This window comes from Neovison vison, chromosome 9 (genome assembly GCF_020171115.1).
Source record: "Neovison vison isolate M4711 chromosome 9, ASM_NN_V1, whole genome shotgun sequence".
Classification (NCBI taxonomy): domain Eukaryota; kingdom Metazoa; phylum Chordata; class Mammalia; order Carnivora; family Mustelidae; genus Neogale; species Neogale vison.
This window is the reverse complement of record NC_058099.1, coordinates 88,238,952-88,258,885: the sequence shown is the minus strand read 5'-3', so window position 1 is coordinate 88,258,885 and position 19,934 is coordinate 88,238,952. Positions and strand designations below refer to the sequence as shown.

Below are 19,934 nucleotides of genomic sequence, written 5' to 3'. Positions count from 1 at the left end.
GATTTCCTGCTTTTGGTAAGGGGATCATAAGTCTTCTTCCTTACAGAACAAGGCAAACTTTACTTTGGAATATACTCTCTTAAGGAAAAAAGTACTTTTATTTTGTTCACATTTTCTAGTTCTTTGACCTTCACATTCTTATTTTAAAAAAGTATTGATGAAAGAAAGAGTTGAGGACAGTCTAGATTTTGTTAACTTGAGGTGTCTCTAAAATATGAAATATTGGGGCACCTGGGTGTCTCAGTAGGTTAAAGCCTCTGCCTTCAGCTCAGGTCATGATCCCAGGGTCCTGGGATTGAGCCCTGCATCGGGCTCTCTGCTTAGCAGAGAGTCTGCTCCCCTTCCTCTCTCTCTGCTTGCCTCTCTGCCTGCCTGTGATCTCTGTCAAATAAATAATGAATAAAATCTTTAAAATATGAAATATCATTGAGTACATGAATTTAGAATTTATAACATTTTGTATTTGTAATTCACATTAAGTATAAGAATGCACATATGTTTATAGCAGAGAGCAAAGACAAACTGTAATGTTTTGCTTTATATTTGTACTTTTTCCCCTCTTATTTACTGTGATCTCACCTCATGTTTGCCCTTTTACCTCCCTTTATTTGCTGTATTCCTCCCTTTGTCTCCTTACTATTCCCTATTTTTCTTTTTCTCTCCCTTTACCATCCTTTAGTCCCATACTTTTGAACTGCTATACAGTTGACACTATATATAAGCAAGGGGTATAGTAGTAAGTTGTCCCTTCTCTTAAAAAAGTCTCAGTCAGAGATGCACAGCCCAGTAACAAAACCAAATGCTTCACCAGTGAAATAAAAGAATTCAGAATCTAATATGAGTTGAGTATATTGTCTTTTAATAACCCACATCAATTTCTCATTCCCACTGGATCTCTGCCCTCAGTGTGTAAGTACATTCTGGCTAGCATAACTAGCTGTCTCTATTCCTCACTGCCCATTCTCTTGTAAAGCCATTGAAATTTAGGCTTTTCCTTATACCACTTCACTAAATCTCTGCTTGCCAGAGTCAACAATGACCTCCACACTGCAAAACCCAATGGTCAATTTTTAGTCCCATTATACTTGAGTTCTAAGCCTACGACACATTTCTTAGTTTGCTTCTGCTCCACTGATGGTTCATTTTCGGTGTCTTTGGTTGGTTTTTCTTCTTCTCCCCGTCCTCTCAATTTTGGAGTCTCCTTTTTCTGTTTTATTTTTATTCATTTACGTGGTGATCTCACTTGGTCCTGTGGCTTTAACTAACATCAGGGTGCTCATAATTCCCAAATGTGTTTTTCCAGGCCAGACTTCACTTCTGAACTCCAAACTCATAAACCCAGTTGCCTACTCAACTCAAGCATGAATGTCTAATAGGCAACCCAACCCCAACATGTCATATTAAACTCCTGATCTTATCTCCTCTCACTGAAACTATTTTTCCTATAGCCTTTTCACCTTTTATTCTTTTTGACTCTCTACCTTTCTCGGTGCCAAGGATGAAAACCTTCTGCTTGAAATCATTGGTTCTTCTCTTCCTCTGATATTCCACATCTCACCCCATACTGATGGCATGGGTTCTTCCGCAAAGATTCGGAAATGTCCTTGTTAAAGCATAGATGCATATCCCTTCCAACATAGTTTAATCTGAGGTGACATGTATCCCCTTTATATGGGAAGGACCAATGTTGACAGCTCCTCACACATTAAAAAAAAAGAACCCTGAAAAGAAACACACAAAAAATGCCCAATAAACATAACTAACACATTGCTGCTACCACCCGTGAAGCTAGGTGAGATACTCATGCGAATCTTGGATCTCATTTATAAAGTCATTGCTTGGCATAAAGTAGCGAGATTCCTTAAAGACTCCTTGTGTTTTCTTTTATAATCTACAAACCCCCTCCCCAGAGCATTTTGCTCTATACTCCCTTGTGAGTGTACAATATATGCCAATTGGGTACACAGGCTCTGTTTCCAGAGTGATCACCTAATGCTCCAAACATCTCTTCACGAGCTCAGCGTGGGTTAGAGGAACGGGCAACACCACCTAACTTTTCTGGCCTCTTGGCTACCTTGAACCTGAAGAACCATAAACTACTTTGAGTGCAATGGATTAAAAAAGAAAGCCTAGAACAACATCTTCTTCGAATGATTCCAATGCCTCTAAATTGTGACATTTTGCTGTTGTTTCCTTTTGCTGTTTTTAATTACTGTGTCTATTTGCATGAAACGAGGATCTGGGTTGCCTAGGCATTCATCTGCTCTGACTGCATATTCCTCTCTTAAATAGCATTCTTCAGTGCAGCTTTGCTCGCTGCCTCCAACATTTTGACAGGACCTCCCCCTCCTCTTCTTTCACCATCCTCCCGTCACTCCCCAGGAGAGAGGTTATTTTTAAAGGACATAATCAATAGGCTTTGGGAAGCAGCCGAAGCATGAGGGGGGTCATATGATCGGGAATAAACTACTAGGGATTGCTGAGAGAGGGGATGGCAACAGGCCATGCCAAAAATCATCGGAGGAGGAAAAAGACTGTCTGTAGCTCCCATTTAAATATTCTGTGGTATTCTTTTGCACGGGGTTTTGACTTGGAGGGCATTCTTACCTCCGTTCCTTAGCCTTGCACCAAGCCGTGCTTGGTGGTCCTATGGACCACCAAGAACAGTTGTTTTTTGGGTCAAATGACATTCCACTAAAATCAAGGTTGGTCTGAAGCACTTGAAGGAGTCTTAAATTTGGCCACAGTGCTGCTGTTTAGTTCTTGATGCTGATGATGCCTTTGCTGAGGGTTGAGTCAAGAATAATCCAGTTATCACAATAACTATGAAGACAACCATTTCATCGCCCCTGACTCACCTGCCAAGGGGATGCCGTTGAGTAGAGAAAACACGAGTGAGAATGTGCAGGTGATTGCGCCCAGATGAATTCACGGTCAGAGGGTCACCTCAAGAGGAGGGAAGGGGCTATTTCTGCCACACTCTCTATTACATCACTTAGAATCCATAGCTCTTCTTGACTTCTTCACTTGCAACCCTAAGGATGTCTCCTCTCATGGATTTTTAGGTTTTTTATTGATTACTATCCTTCCTTTACTTGAGAAGACCATCCATGACTACAGCCTTGCCTCACCTTCCTCCTCCCCTGGTTATCAGAGGAAATGGGTTTGTTGCTCATCTTCTTGGCTTGGAACATTTCATTCTGCTATTCTTATTTAACATATGATCATTCCTAAAGATTTGCTTGTATTTTGTTCCTTTAATATTTTTTGTTTAATTTTGTCATACCTAGTTAGTTTTCTTGATTATTATAAATGGATGTAATAGCCTGTGTGGATTTCAGTTTGGCTCTGGTGTTACAGAGGAGTCTGTGGTCAGTCCTTGCTGTTTGTCCTTAGCTGTTCTTACATTATACACACAGGTCGGACTCTGTTCAAATGCCTTCCTAGGGAGAAGAAGCTTCTGGACTGAAGAAGCTTGGTGGTGACATTAATTACAAATAAAAGACCAAGACTGATTGTTAAATGCAAAACATCTTCGTAGAAGTGTCTGCCTTTACTCTTGCAGACTCTCAGTGGTGCCATAAAGATCTTTGTCCTGTGCAGATGCAGTTGTAGCCAGTAACAGAAGCACATGTCCCACTCAGAACAAAAGAACACTTATTTTCACATTGCGTGGCTTGACATTGAGTGATAACATTTTTGCATATCTTAAAAATTTTTATGCAGATGCTGTTTAAAGGCAAAATGTGCTTTTACAATAATCTTCTTTGTGAAAAGAATTTAAACTCCTGGCATGCGTTCCATTTTCAATGTGCCTGTCAAGTTCTGAAAAATAACCTTTGACGGTCCGTGAGCAGAAACAAAACGGAGGTTGTCGCCTCGGTTCGCAGTGACGTTGTGTTGTCATCTTTACTTTCTCAGACTCCAGGCTTCATCTGACTTAAATAAAAAATACGATACTATTTTATAAACAAGTGACGAGACTATGGTTTGTTTGTTTGTTTGTTTGTTTTAAAGATTTTATTTATTTATTTGACTAACAGAGATCACAGGTAGGCAGAGAGAGAGGGAGGGAAGCAGGCTCTCTGCTCAGCAGAGACCTGGATGCGGGGCTCAATCCCAGGATCCTGGGATCATGACCTGAGCTGAAGGCAAAGGCTTTAACCCACTGAGCCACCCAGGCACCCCAAGACTATGGTTTTAAAGAAATAGGCAACTCTCATTTTTACCTGGGCAATTTGCAGAGCTTTGTCTCTGGCTGAGACCTATGATGAACAGACAGTAGATGACAAGTGGAAAAATCTGCCAGTTAATACATTTCGGCATATTATTGGACAATTATAATTTTTTTAAACCCTTTGATGCCTTTGTAAAAATAGAGGAAAACTAAAAAGAAGACCCTATCTTGAGTATGGGGTGAGGAATATGCAGAAGGTTCTTTGTATTGGGAAGAACAGCAAAATGCCCCTCTTTCCACATCGTCAAGGTAAATCATACATTGGGAAATTTAGGCTGTCTCCGATGCAACCTACAGAAATAATTGAAATAGGAAATACCAGCCTTGCAACATTTTCTGAAAGGCTCTTTGACACTGGTAACTGGTTAGAATGAAATGTTCTCTATTTTAATAAATTAATTTGGTTCTAATAACCACATTGTACAAACATGTGCATGTGCATATAGCTTTACTAACAATGCAGTTTATCATGGAATGCAATGACCCAGCAAACCCCAAGTCTACCCACTGCAACACGGAATTTATTTTGGTAGCAGTTATAGTCAATTGAGCTGGCAGGCTCATAACTGATATGTTTTCCAAGTCTTTGAAGGCAGTGGAGCAGAGAAGTCTTTGCACAACACGGTCTAGGATGCTGTGGCCATATATCTTTAATAAACAATGCTGTTTTTGACAAGCTTGTTGAAAAATGTTTGCATTAACAGCACAGAAAACTTTATGATGAAAATAATAACAGTAAAAACGCATTACTGATCATTGTACTGTCATTTAAAGAATTGCCGTATTTTTCCTTTCTTCAACAGTGCAAATTCAAGTGGAGGAAAAAGAAGATGACACAGATGAAAGTTCAAGTAAGTGGGGTGGGACCCACGTGGAATGTGTTTCTTGTGGAATGGCAGTGAATTCAGGGGACTCTTATCTTGTGGGATTAGGCTGCCACGTGTAAACCCATGCTACCACGTGTGTGGGAAACTTTTGATGTTCTCAGAAGAGAGGGCAAGTCCAGCAAATGGAATCTCTCCATTCTAGATTCCATTCAGTAGGCACACACACATTCTACCCAATGTCTCAGTTACTCATGATAAAGTGGATGGTAGTCCACAAAAACTGGCTTTTTAATATTTCTCTAATAGTTTCCCTGTTAAGGTCTTTGTCCTAAAAGCTCTTCTCTAGGGCTCAATCTATTCTAATAGAACAGATTGGCCATTTTGACTGAATTGATCAGGTGGTTCAATTAAAATGAAAAAGCACATTCTTTTGTGCTGACTTCATGGGTATTTTGTTGGAATTGCTCTGTTGTCTTTACTTTGTGTAGGTTTAGCTCTAGAGTTTGGAGTATGCAGACCACTCGTGGGAAAGATCATTATATGAGCAAAAGTTCTGAATTAACTAGAACTGAAGGGAAGAACAGTGTCCATTAGAGGATACATCAACACCATCCAGTGTAATACCCTGGGCCCAATATGGCAGCCGGGGAATGTTCATGATACCAGGTGTTTCCAGACACTCAGGGCATTTTACATACAAAGAGCTCACAGTCACACAGACTCTGCTTGTCATGGCTTGAGTACTGGAGGGTAAGAAAATAATTTTCCTCTAGTCCTTCTGAGTTGTTAGCTGAGACCACTGTAATATAAGACAGTTTAACAAGAGAAAAAACAAATGGAAGTTTATTAATATGTATACCTCAGGTATATGTGAGAGATACACAGGAAAAATAAGTTAACTCTCTTAGGTGGCTTCGAATTTAGTCTTAAATGCCATCTTCACAAGGAACAAAGAGGGGGGTGTGTAGGCCTTTTTAGGAGAGAATAAATAATTTTTAGGAATGGTCAAAAATAAATAAATAATTTTTAGGAATGGTGAGTGGGCCCTTCAGAGACTACATGGGAGACACAGTTGTGACAAAGTTTGTCTGGGTGTGGTATTGCCTTCTAGTATCTTCCCTTGGGATGAGTCAATCTTCCCTAAGGGTGAAATTCTTGGTGGGGGAGTTTATGACAGTTCAGTTCCTCTCAGAGGATTGTGTTTGGGGTGGAGGAAGGGAGTTCAGGAAAGGCCTCTCAAGTCATTTGCTGTTTATAAAGTGCCTACAGTGGGATATAATCAGCATACCAAAGTGCCACGATTTGCAGTGGTATGTCCTGAGCTCGTGCTGTCATATTTTGAGGTGGCATGTTTTGCTACTCTTCCATATTGAACGGAGACCATTCCAGAGGGTAAAACTGCATGCAGATCTGTATTTAGTCAGCAACTGTAAAATACTGATTATTTGTTTTAGAATTTGGGTATTTGGAAACTAATGAAGTCACTAAGAATAGGCTTTTTGTTGCCAAGTGCTAAAAGAGAAATCTGAGGCAACACTTCTCATCCATGGCAAAACTACAAGTTTAATAGTTTAGTCTTAATACAAAATATCCTAAAATGCAGAGTCCTAAGTGGCTGCTTGAGTGCTTGCGAATATTTGTGGGAAAATTGTTCCTCTGTCCTTATCAAGGGCTTGTCCTTTCTCTAAATGGTGGGTGATGCATGTGACTAATAAAGACTGGGCAAATTTTCAGAATATCAGACGGGGTTCACATAACATGCAATAATGCTGCATATTTAACAAATGGAACATTGTTCTTGGTTTTGATGACAGTGTATAGTTCTCAAAGCTTAGTTTGAAAGTTATCCTTCTGCTTTTCTCTGCTAGCCGAACTTGAGTACTACAGATAACATTTGGATCTCAGATTTGAAATATCAATAAAAGTATTTCAGTAAGTAATGTTAAAATACAATTAGGGGTGCCTGGATGGCTCAGTCAGGTAAGCATCTGACTCTGATTTTTGACTCAGGTCATGATCTCGAGGTCATGAGAGGGAGCCCAGGTGGGTCTATGCTGGGTGTGGAGCTTGCTTAAGATTTTCTCTCTCCCTTTGCTCAGGACCTACCTCAGATAAAAGTGAAAAACAAAAAATTTAAAAAGATTTAAAAATAAATAAAAATCACGACACACACGTAAGAATAAACATATTTAATGAACAAACAAGGACTCTAGTGAGGTATTCTAATCCATTCAAAGGAAAATCCAAAGAAACATTTATAGATCAGGGATATTGAAATGGGTGTACAGATGTAAGCAAGTCTGTTCTCTGGGATTTTTTTTTCCTTTTCTTTTCTTTTTTTTTTTTTTTTTTAAGATTTTATTTATTTATTTGACAGAGAGAGAGATCACAAGTAGGCAGAGAGGCAGGCAGAGAGAGAGAGGAGGGAGCAGGCCCCCTGCTGAGCAGAGACCCTGATGTGGGGCTCTATCCCAGGACCCTGGGATGATGACCTGAGCTGAAGGCAGAGGCTTAACCCACTGAGCCACCCAGGTGTCCCTGGAATTTTTTTTCTCTGCTGAGGAAAGGTTGTCTCTCTATTGCACTGAGTTGATGTCTCAACTCAGTTGATGTACATGTCTACAGACAAGAATGATTTATTTTGCATCGCTATTTAGCAATCTATAACTTTCAAAATTAGAAACTAGCTCCCATGGAATCAGAATCAGATAGTACAAAAGGGTACACTGTGGACAATTCATAGTTTTCCACTAAAGTATAGTTTTTCCCTATAATAGCTTTTGTTGAGAAGGATAGTGATAACTATGAGTTGATTTTTTAATAATAGGTTGTTCTAAGTACCAGAAGATGCACAAAAATGAAAGCGAAGTAAGATTATATGTTATAAACTGTGAAGGAACTAGATTCTTTCTGAACTCTATCTGGAAGATTCCAGTGAAGTTACAGACAGATGAGGCATTAATTGTGAGTTGATGAATAAAATAAAATGCCATTTCTCTGTTTTACATTAAATTGATATATTATCTATTTCTAGTCATAAAGATACTATGCTCAAGCAAGTACTTATGTAAATATATTTAGTATCAATTTCATTTAAGAAAGGGAAAAATATTGAGGAAAAAGAAGAACAATCTTGGAATCAAGAATAAAGATAATTTGAATTGGGAGAAATCTTAAGGGCTGAGTGAGTTTCTTCAAAATTACTCTAGTTTGTTGCATCTTCTTGTCTTTCCTGTCTTTTGTTCTAAGATAGAAGTAGTAGTAAACATAGTAGCTAATCACTTAATCCTTATGTATTAGATCAGTAAACTCTAAACCTGGTCTTAGACCTCATGGTATGATATTAAAACTGTATGTCATCTAGCAACCCGTGTAAATGAAGATTGGATTTCTAAGGATTATTAAAATTCGGGTATCCACATTCACATATTTGAGTAGATGAACCACAAAGGAAATGAGATTCTAGATAAGAGTATTTAAATGGCAGGTTATGAAATATACATATGGTCTGGTGTATCTTCTCATGGTGGAAAGACTTGCTGGATTGTGATCTCCTGTGTGACAGTGGTCATTAAGACACTAAGCATACATTTGGCAGCAGGAGAGACAACTTTGTGCTATCGCTCATCTAAGCACTCCCTGCTGTGTTTAGGTGAGGAGGAAGAGGAGGAGGAAGATAAATTACCTCGAAGGGAGAGCTTGAGACCAAAGAGGAAACGGACCAGAGATGTTATCAGTGAGGATGACCCAGAACCTGAACCAGAGGATGAAGAAACAAGGAAGGCCAGAGAGAAGGAGAGAAGGAGGAGGCTGAAGAGAGGAGCGTAAGTGAGCTCTGATCTGTAACTGAAACTTGATTCATTCAAAAATGCCTACCTCTGAGAGAAGACCACTCCCTTTAGGTACTCTGCGGTCTTAAAACTGGTAATTAAAAACAACGTTTAAGAAGATGACACATTTACTCTAAGGCTGCCATTTTACTCCACTTAGTTAAATGCATTTTAAAATTTAAATAGAATTTTAAAAATGAATATATGTATTAAGGATGGGCTAAAACATTTCCTTATGAGAGGTCAACACTGTCATAGGTTATGAATATATTAGTTCATTGAAATATTTTGAAGTTATTCCATTAATGATATGCATTGTTATCAAAGATGAGTGGAAAATTTCTAAAAAATGAGCCCAAATCACTTTACCTTCTAGAGCAATGTTTGGCAAAATATGGCTAATTCCAGCCCAACAACAAAGAGTGGGTTCTTAGAGTTTTAAAGTGTTGTTGATTTAAAAAAATAAAAATAAAAACAAAAACCAACCAAGAACAAAAACCAAAGGCAAATAAGGGATAGAGCTGCATGTGGCTCTCAGAGCCTAATAATATTAATTATCCATTCTTTTACAGGAAAGAAAAAGTGTGCTGGCCCATGTTAACAGAGTATTGGTGGAGTCCTTCCCTTTTTGTCACAACCGTACATACATCATTTCCATCAGGCAAACACTTCACTGAGCGCTGACTTTGTATAAAATAATACATTAAATAATTTTCAAGTCTTGGCTTTCTGGAAATTTGCAGATGGCAGGCCAGTAAGAAAAGTGTGCATGTGACACACATTGAATAATAGAAAACCTAGACCCCTGGGAAAGGCTTTATGAGAACAGCTACTTTGTCGTTCCCTGGGTAGTAGGACCATGGAGCCACCACGGGGTGAGGGGATCTCCTCCAAAACACTACGAGCGAGGGCTTTGGATGGAGAGGAACTTTCTAAGATGTCCTCCCCAAGTGACACATGAGTGTCTAACAGCTAGCTTTTCCTTTTCATAAATCATCGTAATTAAATTAAATTGTATGACAGTTTTGGCAGATAGAGAAGCTTAGCATTGATAGATGATGGTTCCTTTTAAAGTACAGGAATTACCCCGCCTACTTCTTCCTCATATTTTTGTTGATTGCGATTTTTAAATCTCCCTCCGCTTCTTCCTTTCTCTCTTCCTCCCAAGCTCTTTTCTTCCATCTTTGAATACCAAGGCACCATCTTCTTTAAATTTTGACTCTGGTATTCTTTTTTCTGTTTTCTTTTTAAGTCTTCTTATGCTGTTTTGTTTTTTTTTTAAAAAAAAGGCACAAAAAGAAATCATCTCACACTTTTAAGACTCATTGATGTCACTATTATGATGTAGTAATATTTCCTATTAGCAAAGCCTGTGCTGTTTCATCAATAGAAGTGTGCATGATGTGTTCCAGAATTTGCTTTTATTCTCCACTTGTGTCTCAGAGAGGTTTTTTTAAAAAGGTGAGTTGGGTGAAAATTTCTGTGCTCTCTTGGTGTGCTTAAGGATCTCATGAGAACTGCTCAATGCCCCCTGGAAATAGGATCATAGAATCAACTGAGTCTCCGCTAATGCCTGAGGGAACATTGTCCCATTGACAGTATCTGCCCTTAGCAGGTACCACTCTCATCCTCTTTCTGAGAATCCCACAAGCACCTTTGTCACCTGTCCTCTTCGCTTCTCCACACAGCCAAATTTGGCTAAAGTGAACTTTGTCTCTAAAGGTTTCTCAGATTCTATAAATAGTGTTATAATTTGGGCAACTAATCTAAATAGTATCATAAATTATTTGTGATGACTGATAACTCATTTTCTGTGTTCATTTTGAAAATAATTTTTTTTAAGAAAATGTATCAGCAAATATATTTTGAAAAAAAGATCTGTAGGCAAATCAGGGCACATTTATTTAGATTAATTGATTTACAGTCTTTTTAAACATAAACATTCAAATGAAACACCTCAGGGAATTTCCCCTGTACTGACAAAACATTTGAAGCCAACTAAAACCAAGGTTGTAATGCTAACTATCTTTGGAGACAGTTAAAAAACTCTGCCTCGTTATACATTTTGGAGGATTTCTAATAATATGACAGGCTTTTCCTGACCCAGTTTTAAGTGAATAAGAAATATGCTCATAGCAGTGAGCAATTCAACACATTATGCCTTTTTTCCCCCCTAACAACTGTTGTTTAAATAAATCAAACTTAACATAGAAAGCCATTCTTGCACAGATTAGCCCTACATTTTTGAAGATGAAGCATATCTATATGATATTCTTTTAACATGATTAGCACTTTTTCTTTGAGTGATTCCTAGAAAAGCAGTTCCCTTATATACTGGTGAAAATATTTTAATTACCTGCCTATCTGAAGATAACTCAGGAAAACAACTATATCTGGTAGCACAACATTATCTGTCCCGAGCAATTAACAACAAAGACTTTAAAAATATACCCATCTGGGGTTATTTAGTGTAAGGATTTATTCTTATCTTTCCATACCATACTAATCTTGGAGGACTGTATTCTATTTTAGTGGACTTTGAGCCCTGGATTTATGATGATAACCTGTCATCCAGAAAGACTCTGTATATAAACATTTATGTAATTAGTATTTACCCAGCTCCACTGCTGTGGAAGCTAATTTCTTTGGAAGACATGGGTATGAATATGCAATTGACTATATTCTCTAAGAGTTCATAATAGAGCAAGGGAGGGGGCCACTTAGACACAAATTATTGTAAGTAAGACAGTATAAATGTGCCAGAGAAGAAGGTCAAAGTTGTTTGAAGTCTTAGAGTAAAACTCTTTGTTGTATGGGGTGATAGATACATGGATAATCAGAAAAGGGGGTTATTGAAGAGATTTCACGTGTTTTAAGGAATCATAGAAGGGGTTAAACACATCAAGTACTGGATTTGAGATAGCAGGAAAGCATATAGTGTTAGGAAGATTTCCATTAGATGGCTTCTGGAAATTGGCATGTAAAGAAATAAGCTGTAATTATACGGTAAACCCACATACCTAATAGATCATTTAAAAAAAAATCTTTTGATGACTCTGGATTAAATGAGATACTGTTTTAGATATGATTCTTAATGGAAATTCATAAGTATAAAGCTTTAAGATACTTATATGTAGATACAGTTGACCCTTAACATGCTTTTGAACTGCATGGGTCCACATACATATGGATTGCTTTCTCCTTTTTAAAAAAAATTCTAATTGCACTATCGTTAAGATACAGTGTTATATTAGTTTCAGGTGTACACCATAGCGATTGGCCAACTCTGTGCATGACTCAGTGCTGATCATGATGAGTGTGGTCTTTCCCCCATCTTTCTGCCCACCCGCCCTCTGGTGACCACCACTTTGTTCTCTAGAGTTAGGGATCTGTTTTTGGTCCCTTTTTTTCTTTATGGTTTCATTCCTTATGGTTCTTAAATCCACATAGGAATGAAGTCGTATGGTGTTTTTCTTTCTCTGACTTATTTTGCTTAGCATTACACTCTAGATCCATCCATGTTGCTGCAAATGGCAAGATTTCATTCTTTTTTTTTTTTTTTTCATATTGTTCAGTAACATTCCAGTGTACTACATCTTCTTTATCCATTCATCCATCTATGGATACTTGGACTGCTTTCATAATTCGGCCATTGTAAATGATGCTGCAATAAACATTGGAGTGCTGTATCTTTTCAAATTAGTTTTTTCATATTATTTGAGTAAATACCCAGGGGTGAGTTACTGGATCATATGGTAGCTCTGTTTTTAATTTTTTGAGGAACCTCTGTACTGTTTTCCACAGTGGCTGCCCCAGTTTGCATTCCTACCAGTAGAGCACAAGAGTTCATTTTTCTCCACATCCTCACCAACACTTGTTACTTGTGTTGTTGATTTTAGCCATTCTGACAGGTGTGAGGTGATATCTCACTGTGGTTTTGATTTACATTTCCCTGTTGACTGGTGATGAACATCTTTTCATGTGTGTGTTGGCCATCTGTCTGTCTTTGGAGAAATGTCTTTTCATGTCTTCTGCCCACTTTTTAAAAAATTGGATTTTTTTTTTTTTGGTGTTGAGTTGTGTAAGTTCTTTATATATTTCGAATTCTAAGCCTTTATGAGATTATGCCATTTGCAAATATCTTCTCCCATTCCATAGGTTGTCTTTTAGTTTTGTTGACTGTTTCCTTTGCTGTGCAGAAGGTTTTTATTTTGATGTAGTCTCAATAGTTTATTTTTGCTTTTGTTTCCTTTGCCTCAGGAGACATAGCTAGAAAATGTTGCTACAGCTAATGTCAGGGAAATTACTGCCTGTGCTCTCTTTTAGGATTTTTATGGTTTCAAGCCTCACATCTAGGTCCTTAATCCATTTTGAGTTCATTTTTATGTATTGTATAAGAAAGTCATCCAGTTTCATTCTTTTTCATGAAACTGTCCAGTTTCCCCAACATCATTTGTTGAAGAGACTGTCTTTTTCCCATTGCAGATTCTTGCCTAACATGGATTATTTTTAATAAATATAGTACAGGTCTGTAAATGTATTTTCTCTTCCTTATGATTTTCTATCATTTTCTTTTCTCTAGTTTACTGTATTGTAAAAATAGAGTATGTAATACATGAAACCTACAAAATATGTATTAATTGACTGTGTCATCAATAATTAAGACTTTAGGTCAATAGTAGACTATTAATAGTTAAGTTTTGGGAGAGTCTAAAGTTATATATGAATTTTCAACTGCATAGTGGTCAGTGTACCCAGGCCCCTTGTTTTTCTAGGGTCAACAGTATTGTGATTTTTTTTGGAAGGATGGGCAAATTAAAGACTTAAAATATTAAGCAACTGCTTAAAATATCAAGCAATCTTAAATTTTTCTGTTTTATTTTCTTTTTTCTAATTAAATACATTCATAATAGTTTCTTGACATATTTTCTTTTCCTTTTGATGGTTTCCATACAGGTTTCAATGAAACAGTTATCTGTATAATCTAGGTTTAGTCTATGTCTACATAGGAAAATTATTTGAGTCATGTTAATAAAATAATCTTTTCTTTCAACTGAAGTGTAATTGACAGACAATGTTACATTAGTTTCAAGTGTACGACACAGTGATTTGACAAAACAATCATTTTTACTGAAGTATATGTCTTCCTCTTATGATCAACCAGCACACACATTATTATTCTGATGGGCAAATTAAGCAAACAACTGTGAATATAGATGTTGCAAAAATGTCCTGAGGTATTTTATATCATAGTTGTATCGCACCATAAGATTTTATATACTAAACATAAAATAATTAAAAGGGAAACAACCTAATAGCAATCAGAGTTGTATTTTAGAGTATTCTTCATAGTTCCCTTACCATGAATTAACTGTTCTAAACCAAGTATCTGAATTGGTCAAAAGCACAAACTGTAGACAGGAAGTGTTACTTTAGAAAATTAAGATGAGTTTTTATTTCATGACATGATTAAAAGCTGGGTTGGTGGGAAAGAAAGGAAGAGGCAAAGTCATTTTGTACAGTCGGCCGTAAGATTATGTCTCTGTTTTCCTGTGCCTCAGCTGGAACTTTCCAAAGGCAGCTCTGCCATAGTCCTGCTGTGTGGAGTCAGGACAACTAGAGTGAACAGCAAAGTATGTTTCTGACTGATGCTGAGTCAGATTACAATTTATTTGTCAGTCAGGATGTAGTTTGGAGAAAGAAACCAGCAGTTTATTAAACAGAAAATATTTATTTAGAGAACTGTTGAGTTGGTATAAATAATTGTTAACTAGGTTACTGGAAAGGTGACAAGAGAGCACTTATGTATCTTGGTGACAGCAAGTATGTGAAGCAGCTACACTCCAAAGGCTGGTGGAATGGTGGAAAGGGGTTGAAATTTAAATTTAGAAGCATAGAAGACGGATGCCAGGGGCTGGAAGCACTGAGGAGGGGGTGATGCTGAAGGCGCCTTGTCTCTGTGGGGCTGGTGGGGAGGCTGGTTCTATGAGTGTTGGAAAAGTTGGCAAACCAGATTCTACTGCAGCTGTGGGAAGGCCCCTCGGTTTGTGGGGCGAAGAGGCATTAGTCAAGAGGATCTGCCGCCCCAAGAAGCCAAAGGAAAGCCGAGGTTCAGCCTAAGTCCCTTCTTAGTATCTTAGTATCTTCTATTTGTGTGTATATATAGATAGATAGATACATATATATGCACATCTGTATATGCACACATATTCTATTGTGAGTATATTATAATCCGTGCGCGCAAGCAGGGGTCAGGAAAGCCTGAGGGGGACAGGGCATTTAAGATGAGGGAGGCTGAAGGCAGGAACCATGTGACCCCTCAGCAGAACAATAAAGCAATACTAGAGATGGGATATCTAGAGATCTAGAATATCTTGTTTTATTTTAGATATGAGGTAACTGAGGTAATGTGAGGTAATATGAGGTAAATGAGGTAATATGAAGACTAAAAAGTCTTTCAGTCTTCCGTTGGGTGTTGATGAGAGTAAAAACACACTCAGAGCCACAAACAGAAGGGTCCCTCACAGAGTCCCAGCCCCGGCATCACTGTATTAACTACAGAAGGGAGAGTTTGAAGTTGAGTGACAATAAGTTAATAAATAAACGAATCTGTCACTAAAACAATCGATCCTGACAATAGGGCATTGCATTCCTCGATTTAAAATTACGTTTAGATTTTTTATTGTTGTTGTTAATTTTGAACCACGTAGTATTTTTGCCGTCCCAGGAATATAAAAGAGAAAAGATACATCTCATTTGCTCAGTGAGAAACTAAATTCCTTTGAAGGTCTCTTCAAAGGATTTTCTTCCACCAAATATATTTCAAGTTGAATTTTATCAACTGAAGTTTTGAATTTAATTAACAGATTAAGTTACCTTTGAGAAATAGATTTTTTATTTCCCCCTAGTTCAATTTTTCTTCTTCTCTTGAGACATGGCTAACAAATTTGTAAGGGCACTTCAAAGACATCTTCACCTCTAATGTACTATCCTTATCGAAAAGGAACGTTTTTCAATGCAATGTAGACTCGGTTGGGGAAAATGTACGAGGGAACAAAGGAGAGGAAAATATGTTGATAGATCTGTAACTAATCTTCCACAGATTTTTTTTTTTTTTTTTTTTTTTTTTAGTCATTGGACTTTGAGGCTGTGGACGTGAAACAGTTTCAGGACTTCAGAATGTAAACACTGTTGTTTAAAGTTATAATAATTCTGGAAATACTATATCAGCGTTCACACAGATACAAGCTCTAACCCTTCCGAATCTTAGTGTCCTCTGTACAGCCGAGCTAATTCCTATTGACTGAGTATCTGATAGCAGTCTTTTTAAGTTTGGAAATTAAACAAAACTTATTTTTTTTCCCCTTTTAAAGGGAAGAAGAAGAAGAAATTGATGAAGAGGAATTGGAAAGATTGAAGGCAGAGTTAGATGAGAAGAGACAAATGATTGCTACTGTCAAATGCAAACCTTGGAAAATGGAGAAGAAAATTGAAGTTCTCAAGTATGATGCCACTTTTCATAATTAGACACCTTTCCCTGATTGCTGATCTCCTAAATCTTCTTGAGTATTACCTATATTTTATACCTAGTACTTTATACAATATAGCATATATATAGAATACTCATTATTATATATAATGTTCATGGTCATAGACACATATACAGCATATTATATCTACTACATGTCATGTGTGAACATGTCATATATATGTACATACATGCATATATATGTAACATCATTAGAGAGGCTGAGCTAATGATTATATTTTTTAAAAAATGAACAAATCCATTGTTTAGATTCTTATAACCTCTGGTCACTCTTAGTCCTTTGTTCCTTGAACTGAGACTTTCTTCAGTTTCATATATTGATTCTTATCTCTCTGGAAGAGATCATATATTTGACTTATACTGTTTGTGTGGCTTGCACATTCATGTTTCTCTGCAGGGTCCCGGCCTCAAATGATACAATCAGGTGACGGCTCTCCTTAAAGCACAGGGAGGATATTAAAACAACAGAACAGTACACAGGATTCCAATTAAGGATTATGCTAATAGCTATTCCATGGTGACATGTCAGTGACCCAATTTCAGTCTTCCGTTGGGTGTTGATGAGAGTACAAACACACTCAGAGGCACATGGGTTTGCCAACTTCCTGTATGAAGAGACAAATGATTCTTTCTGAGGGATGGGAGCAGAATCACTTCTGATCACTTCTGAGGATCACACTCGTATTTCCTTGCCAAGGTTGTTGGGGAGGTGAGGCATGACTACGAGGGAACGCGTCTGTGATAACAAGCACGTTTATATCATCCCATTGTGCTACCGATGGCGTTTTTTCAGAACCATTTTTGTAAATGGTGGTGAATTTCCAAAGCTGTCTCTCCACTGGCCTATTTAACTAATAATGTTAAATATTATAGTGTCTTTGGGATCTTTTTAAATATTGTCTTTGGTGATGAAAAAAGAACTGAAGGAGCTATGAGGTTAATTCACTTCTAATCTTAGTTTTGCAAAAGAGTATATGTTATTTAAGGACATTGTTAAGCTTCTGGGCCTCAGTTACCTCCTATCTAAAATAAAACAAGATATTCTAGATCTATCCTGTGAAATGGGAACCTAGCCATCATTTTTAATGGCATCATTTTGTTTTATGGAGTGCGGTTTTCCAAGTTCCAAGCAATGCTATTCCCAACAAACTTCCAGAACACCATGGTTGTAGGCTGGGAACTCCATGTGCATTGGACACAGCCATGAATGAAGGCAAAGCCAAGCAGGGTTCCATATAGCTAGTCACGTGTGTGCATATGCATGTGTGTGGGTATGTGTGTGTGTGTCTGTTAAAATAGTTTTCATTCAATGAAGTGGTAGTGATGCTAAATGTTAGGGTTAAAAGTGCCCTTACTTGGCAAAATATGAGTTTGACAACCACCTTATGTTGCTTCCGAAATATATTTTGAAATATTACTGACCATAAAATCCCCCCGAACTGGAAACCACAGGTAACTGTATGTGGAACGCTGTCAAATTGGAAAGCGGTGATACTGTGAACTTTTAGCGTGGTGTGAAATTGGGTAAGAATGCCAAAGAGTGGATCTTCCCTTTCCACCTGCAGAAGGCACAGAAGTACCCCCCACTCTCCCTTCTCTCTATTTTCCCATATAGGACAGTGGAGCAGGAAGGGGCTTCTGAGTTCCGTTTGAGTCTCAGACCTTCCATTTAATAGCTGTGCAAATTTGAATGAGCTGTGTAGCTCTCTGCCATTCAGATTCCTTATGAAATTATGCTAATTTACAGGGTTATTGGCGTCATAAAGTGAGATAATTTACATAAAACACTTAGCACGGCGCCAGAGCATAGCCCATTGCCGGGAAGCACAAGTTGTAATTATTATTTCCTCTCAGGACAGAGTCAGTGATGCCTGGTCCCCTGCAGTGTGACCAGTGTCACACTCTCTCCATCTCTCCTGATGGAGAGATTGTCATCTCTCCTGATGGAGAGAGTGTGAGACAGGCTGGGCTGGGTGGAAGTAGACCAAGCCAGGGACAACCTCGGGGGCCCTGGGGGATGATGACACATTGGTAGCAGTCTAGATGGGCAACCAATTTTGACTTGCCAACAAAGAACAGAGCATCTTGACAGTTGGGCAGAATCTGGGGCCAAACTACTTTAACGTCTTCCAAATGTACCCAGGGGAATCCTGCGGCAGATTCCAGGACCTGGGGCCATGGGCTGAGTTCCAGAAATGAACCCATGTTTGGAAGAGGGGAGACAGAGAGATTGGGAAGGCAGTGAGGGAATACCAACCCTATTGTTAGGGCAGAGACTGAAAATGGGGAGTCTAGCTCAGTCCAGGTCTTAGGTCTGAATGTTGGGTTTTTATTCAGACCACATGCTTTTTGTTTCCTTTTATAATTTTTTTTACTTTTCATACATATATATAATACAAAATTTACCATTTTAACCATTTGGGGCTATATATATATATATTTTTTTGGTAACATTTTTTCTTTCTTATCAAACATTGGAAAGTAGGAGATTTCACATTAAAAAAATCCAGCAGTGCTTAGGTGGCTCAGTTGGTTTAGCATCTGACTCTTGATCTCAGCTTAGGTCTTGATCTCAGGGTCATGAGTTCAAGCCCCACATTGGGCTCCATGCTGGGTGTGGAGCCTATATTTAAAGAAAAAAAAAAAAAAAAGTCCAGACATCCAGCTTCTGCTGGACAAGTGGGGAATTTTTACGGGAAGTAGTGGCTGGGATTTGGCAGTTGTTGCCCCTACAAAAAGGGCATTCACTTTTCAGTGTGCCCAGTTCTCAAACAATTCGTGTCCCCTGCTCATGCTACTTGGTTAAACCTTGTATGCTTTCCAGTCTGCTGCCTCCTACCCGTGCAGCTAGGGAGTCAGTTAGGCACGTTACCAAGGCAGTGATTCCGAATGTCAGATTCAAAGCCAGCTTGCAGAATAGAAGCACAGATGCAGGCCCAGAGAAGACTCAGCTATGCCTGCTCAACTGTCAGTCACGCTCACTGTCTTGGAACGATTCTCCATGGCCAGAGATGGCTCCTGCTTTGTAACTTTGCAGTTCTCTGCGCAGCTGGTGGTCACGGTCGGCCTGACTCCCTTGATTTCAGCCTCTGTGATGAAACTGTTGGCTCTATAGGGCCCGGCTGCCTCCCTCTGTGGGTTTCTGAATATTGAATTGAGCTTCTCCCTTATGGATTTCAATCTTGTGCTTAGAGCGAGCGATCAGTGCTTTACAGTATGTAAATGTAAAGGTTTCTCCACCCCAGCCTAGAGGCCAGGTAGTTTTTCTCGCCTACCCTTTATCTCTTTTGGGGACATCTAACTCCTAGAGAAGGTTTCTGAGGGTAATGTTATTTCCAGAATTTACCTCCAGTCATCAGTCCTCGCTAAGTAAATGGGATGCAAGGCGAGGGGCTCAGTATAACTAGAGAAGATACTTGATCACAGGCTTGGATCTGTGTTGAGGTTCCCAGGCTTTCCATCTGCCTCTGGACTCTGAAAAACTGGTGAAA

The 19,934-nt window shown here is 38.4% G+C and overlaps 1 protein-coding gene across 6 annotated transcripts in view; it reads left to right on the top strand.

Moving 5' to 3' along the window:
- The window catches only part of TMC1 (transmembrane channel like 1), a 385,033-nt gene that overhangs the window by 279,206 nt on the left and 85,893 nt on the right, over window positions 1-19,934 (top strand). For all 6 annotated transcript variants that reach the window (XM_044265894.1, XM_044265893.1, XM_044265895.1 and 3 more), the window contains 3 exons: window positions 5,041-5,088; window positions 8,717-8,888; window positions 16,268-16,396. In XM_044265894.1, the coding sequence (XP_044121829.1) occupies window positions 5,041-5,088; window positions 8,717-8,888; window positions 16,268-16,396 (349 nt within the window). The remainder of the gene's footprint in view (window positions 1-5,040; window positions 5,089-8,716; window positions 8,889-16,267; window positions 16,397-19,934) is intronic.